Below are 5752 nucleotides of genomic sequence, written 5' to 3'. Positions count from 1 at the left end.
GCGATCCTCCTTATATGCATTTCCTAATGTATAAAGGTACAATTTCATACTAACGCTCGACGCTCATTTTTAGTACCAAAACGAGCCATATATGATCAAAGTTAATAAATATCGAGCGTCTATTTCGATCATGTGACCTGTTTTGACGCTAAAAATGAGCGTCAAGTGTCAGCATAGAAAAGGTTCCTTTCAGAGTCTATTTTTTTATATTATAGTTTATTAATTCATTTTTTTATTATAGTTTTATATTTTACATATGGTTCTTTTATATGATGGATGCTCTCACGGCAGAAGAGGTCATTTCTTTCAATCATCTTGAATATCTATTTTTTTCTTAAATCATATGATTATATGATTATTGTAAATATTAATGATCATATATTATATACATTATTTTATTAAAAATAAAAATCAAGATACAGATATAGAAATAAAAAATTTGGTATTTGTAATTTCACGTTATCGCAAATTTTCATTCTTTTATTCACAAATTATTTATAAATCATTTGATATATTAATAAACGTAAATAAAAAGTAACGTGTATCTCTAGTGTTATTTATATATAGTGTTACATTATATTAAATAAATACATAATAAAAACATACATACATTTATACTTATATGTATATAAATATACACATAAAAATATAATACGTATAATAACGTAATATAAACATGTACAATTAAGAAAAAGTTTTAATTTATATAGCTTTTTTTATATATGTGATATATGAAAAATATATCGTTACAAGTTACTTGTATTCTTATGTTTTAAATAATAAAACTTTTAGATATATAATTTTACTTTTATACAAAATAACATGACAAATATTTTAAATAAAAGCCGAAATCCGTAAAATAACTATGCGCAACGCTCTAATCTTTTTTTTTTCTTATCGCTACTACATACAAGACAGCGTTATATTTACGTCGAAGTAGGTCACTTATTGTCTGCAAATAGGCATTTTTATCTAATCCAGTGCCAAGTATGTTACCTAACTGCAACACGAATATAACGAACGTATGCAAAAAGAACTGTTATGTGAACGTATGCAAAAAACATTACTAGATAACGTGCGATCAATGTCAATAGTTGCGTTTGATATAAGGTTTCGTCAAATTTTATAACGCTAGAGAGAGAGAGGGGAGGAAAGAGAGAGTATCTTGTATTATTTTCATAATGGAAATGTGCAATAAAATATTTTTATATAATTGATTTCGTTTGGTATATTATTATAAGATTTCGTTAAATTTTATAACGCTATGGCTAGAGAAAGGGAGGGAGAGTGGGAGGGAGGGAGGGAGAGAGAGGGAGAGAGAGAGAGAGAATCTTGTATTATTTTTATAACGAAAATATGCAATAAAATATTTTTATATAAATTAATCTCTGATATATGTTATTTGTTCATTTGTTTTATTTTCCACTCAAAAAAAATAAATCCTTCAGTGTAATAATATTTTTCAAAATTATATAAAAACTTTTACTGTCTGCAAATTATATAATAATATATAAGAAATATTAATTTATTCACACGCATATATACATATGTATGTAAATATTGAGTTCAATTAAAAAGAGTTTTTTACCAAAGAAAGTGTCTTCTGTATTTTCGCATGTTTGGAAGAGTGAATGCGGCGGCGAATGCGAAAATATGACTTTGGCCGTTAGGCATAACAATAATAGTGGATAATATTTAATCTATTAATAAATTAATTTTTATCAATATCCTTTTTTATTCATTTTAATACGTATATTTTTAATAAATACTTATTATTAAAAATAAAGAAAATATTTAAGAAAGGCTACGAGCCAATGACAATTTTCAATATACGTTCATTGTAACAAACGTTTCAACCTCTTTTTATCAGGTCATCCTCAGTGTTATTAATTTAAAATTCTATAAACCGCCTATAATCGTAATTACGTAAAAACAGACCGTTGGACACATATTTAACAGTTTGTGTAACATGTTCTTTCTTTGATTATCCCATTAGTCCTTGTGTAACCTTATGTATATTCTTGTTATATAGTTTGAGAAGTAATAAACAATGTAGGTAGATTACACGCTCCGTTAATCTCAAATACAATATATATAAGTCCAGTAGTTAAAGTGCAAGTTATAATATCGGGAGTTCAATAATAACACACATATAATTAACGTCTAATTCTTCGCTTATAAGTAATGTTTCATTAAAATCGTATATTGCTGTATCAACTATGTTACTCACTGTAAAAAAATTGTTGCACTTTAACTACTGGACTTATATATATTGCATTTGAGATTAACGGAGCGTGTAATCTATCTACATTATTTATTACTTCTCAAATCATATAATAAGAATATACATTGTACACAAAGACTAATAGAACAATCAAAGAAAGAACATGTTACACACACTTCTAAATGTGCGTTTAACGGCTTGTTTTTGCGTAATTACGATTTATAAAATTTTAAATTAATAACACTAAGGATGACCTAATAAAGAAATCGAAACGTTTGTTACAATAAACATATATTGAAAATTGTTCATTGGCTCGTAACCTTTCTTAAATACTTTCTTTATTTTCAATTTATATATATATATATTGAGATATAATATTATCTATTTTTATTTATTATATTAAATTCAATTTTCTATGCTATAACATAACACAGTAAAATTTAATATGTTTTTGAAATAAATTAATACGATATTATGCATATAAATCAAATTTTTTACTTTTCAGTATCTTCTTGAAGCAGGATGGTGTGCAGATGGGAAAAAGATCGGCATTACGGAGCCGAGAAGAGTCGCGGTCACTTCTCTGGCAAATCGCGTGGCCGACGAACGTAATTGTATTCTAGGGACCACCGTCGGTTATTGCATACGCTTTGATAATTACACTGATGAAACAACTAGGATTAAGGTACACTGTAAATAGAAGATAAATAGAATGCAAAACACGACTTGTACTCAAAATATTATCTAATTTTACATTATGAAACATCATTAATGGTACTTTTCTATTGTTATATCATAATAAGATAAGAAATAATGTCAGTATTTTTCTATATATTTTTTTTATATTAATGCGTATACGTGTGTATTATTTCGAAGACTAATATATAAATTGCCTTTGTAGTATATGACAGAGGGTATTCTCCTAAGAGAATTAATGAGGGATCCATTATTAACAAGCTACTCGGTCATTATCTTGGATGAAGTGCACGAGAGGACCCTCTTAACTGATATCATAATGGGGCTGCTGAAAAAAATAATCAGAGTAAGTTCACTGATGTTATAACAAACGTAACTTCCCTCCCGCGAAACATAATAAATTGACGCCATCTCATAAACGTTTGCAGAAACGAAAGAGTTTGAGAATTATTGTATCGTCAGCGACAGTTGACGCGGAGGAACTTCGAGATTTCTTTAATGTAAATATGATGAAAGACTCGAGTAAAAATAGCGCGGTTATCATGAGCGTCGAGGGGCGATTGTATCCAGTGGATGTATTTTTTCTCAAAGGTACACACATATTCCACAGAGTCATGTTCGTGACTGAAATTATAACTCTCACTGTTTAATTAAGATATTATATTGCAGAACCGGTGGCGAATTATGTTAATGGTGTAGTAGACACAGCTCTAAAAATACATGATATGGAAGAATCGGGTGATATCTTAGCGTTCCTCACAGGGCTTGATGAAGTCGATCAAGCCGTATCTCTTTTATCAGAACACGCAAAGCTCATAAAGGATGACAAACGTAAGTAAGATAATCGAGGAGTTTCTCAAAAATAAAGAGCAGAGAATACTTGGAATTTTTTAAATAGAAGATTTTCGAAAAGAAGACTCAATTCATAAATTGTTTCATTAATCCTTAATTCTCTCCTAAACGCGCGCGCGCGCATGCGACACACGCACGCACACAGAGTACAGAGAGCCATTTTTATGTCCTACCGCAAATATCTTTCTTCCTACTTTTATCAAAAAATGTTTCAGATAAAAGTTTTAGCAATATTATTGTAACCTTAGGTAGTTTTATTATACGTATGATATAATAACCTTTAATATATTTAATATTTTTTGAAGAAATTTAAAACTTAAGTTGAATAAATTATTTTTAGAGAAACTGCTTCCTTTGCCGATGTACGGATCGCTTCCGAACGCGGAACAGCTTAAGGTATTTTGGAGGACCGCTAAAGATACTCGCAAAGTTATCGTAGCGACAAATATCGCGGAAACGTCTATTACGATTCCAAATATCGTTTATGGTATGTTACCTACGGTATATTAGTGTACTTTTTATCCTTCTTAACATTTGATTTGACGACATTGTGTAATCGAAACTTTGTAATGTGCAGTAATTGATTGCGGTTTTGTCAAGATACCTTGGTTTGAAGCGGAAACGCAGACGAATAGTCTCGTTATCGTGCCCATATCAAAAGCTTCCGCCAATCAACGAGCCGGCCGCGCAGGTCGCGTACGTACTGGAAAAGTATTTAGGTAAAAGAGAAACACATTTTTTTTTGTTTTATGTTTTCAGGAAGACTAATTATATATGTATATATAATTCTAATAATTGTAAAGATAGAATGGTAATGCACCCAGAAAATAATTTAGACAAAAAGTCCAAATTCGATATGTCTTAAAGACACTTATGCAAAAACTTCTAGATATATAAAAGATGTCTTATAAGACATCTCATGTTCCGATTTTGAATTTTGTGTTACTTGTATATTATTTTCTATATTAATTCTGAATATAAAAATTATTGCATTATTAGTAAAATATTTTACGAATCTTATAATAAATAGATTGTACACGGAAGAGGCTTACGCTGAATTGTTCGAAGCTACTTCGCCAGAAATGCAGCGATCAGATTTGGCGCCAGCGATACTGCAACTGAAGGCTCTGGGCATCGATAATGTATTGCGTTTCAATTTTCCATCCGCGCCGCCCAGCAAAAATCTAGTTACGGGATTGGAATTGCTTTACGCATTAGGTGCAATCGATAGTAACGGAGATTTGACGATGCCATTAGGTGTTACGATGGCGGAGATGCCGTTGGAGCCGGTGCTAGCGAAATCCTTAATCACATCTGGTATATATAAGAATAAATATGTTAATAAATTTTTTAAATACAACAGAAAAATGCAAAATTTCTTCATTAATCAGTGACATTTTTTTAAATCAAAGATTTTCAATCTCTAAATAAATACGATAATAATGTATAATCATGATTAATAATAACAGTAAATTTATAAGTTTTTTTGTTGATAGGTGAAATGGGATGCTCCCAGGAAATCACGACAATATTCGCCATGCTACAAGTTCAGAACGTTTTTATACAACCCGGGGGAGGGCAAGCGGTTCTAAAAGCAAGAATAGCTCATCGCAAATTCGAAGTGGAAGAAGGAGATCTTCTTACCTTGTTAAATGTTTACACAGCTTTTGAACAGAATAAAACGCCCGCTTGGTGTCAAAAATATTTCCTTAATCACAAAGTTTTGCGGAGAGCTACGGAAATTCGCGTGCAGATGCATAAAATGCTGAAACGCTTAGACATTCCACTGGTATCCTGCAATGGTATAGTATTTTGAATTTAACTACAGATATAACTATATATATAATTATATATATAATTATAAATATATACGAGGTCTGTTCAAAAAGTATCGCGAATTTTGAATTTCCGCGGGTTACGTATATTCGATTTTCGATTTTTTTGTGGCGTTATGTTGGTACTCATGTCTCTCACTTATGC

At 30.4% G+C, this 5752-nt stretch overlaps 2 protein-coding genes across 4 annotated transcripts in view; one reads left to right on the top strand and one right to left on the bottom strand.

Annotated features, from left to right (window-relative positions):
* Positions 1 to 4906, bottom strand: part of LOC108755074 (probable methylthioribulose-1-phosphate dehydratase) — a 15189-nt gene extending 10283 nt beyond the window's left edge. The window contains exons 1-2 of the mRNA XM_018497839.1: positions 4825 to 4906; positions 4377 to 4475 (exon numbers count right to left, since the gene is read on the bottom strand). The gene's annotated coding sequence lies outside the window, so the exon portion shown is untranslated. The remainder of the gene's footprint in view (positions 1 to 4376; positions 4476 to 4824) is intronic.
* LOC108755072 (probable ATP-dependent RNA helicase DHX35) overlaps positions 1 to 5752 on the top strand; it is a 17311-nt gene that overhangs the window by 8784 nt on the left and 2775 nt on the right. For all 3 annotated transcript variants that reach the window (XM_018497835.1, XM_018497833.1, XM_018497832.1), the window contains 8 exons: positions 2730 to 2909; positions 3126 to 3266; positions 3349 to 3511; positions 3590 to 3751; positions 4113 to 4259; positions 4350 to 4491; positions 4803 to 5089; positions 5269 to 5574. In XM_018497835.1, the coding sequence (XP_018353337.1) occupies positions 2730 to 2909; positions 3126 to 3266; positions 3349 to 3511; positions 3590 to 3751; positions 4113 to 4259; positions 4350 to 4491; positions 4803 to 5089; positions 5269 to 5574 (1528 nt within the window). The remainder of the gene's footprint in view (positions 1 to 2729; positions 2910 to 3125; positions 3267 to 3348; positions 3512 to 3589; positions 3752 to 4112; positions 4260 to 4349; positions 4492 to 4802; positions 5090 to 5268; positions 5575 to 5752) is intronic.

Source organism: Trachymyrmex septentrionalis, unplaced genomic scaffold (assembly GCF_001594115.1).
Source record: "Trachymyrmex septentrionalis isolate Tsep2-gDNA-1 unplaced genomic scaffold, Tsep1.0 scaffold83, whole genome shotgun sequence".
NCBI lineage: Eukaryota > Metazoa > Arthropoda > Insecta > Hymenoptera > Formicidae > Trachymyrmex > Trachymyrmex septentrionalis.
This window is presented reverse-complemented; position numbering and strand designations above follow the sequence as displayed.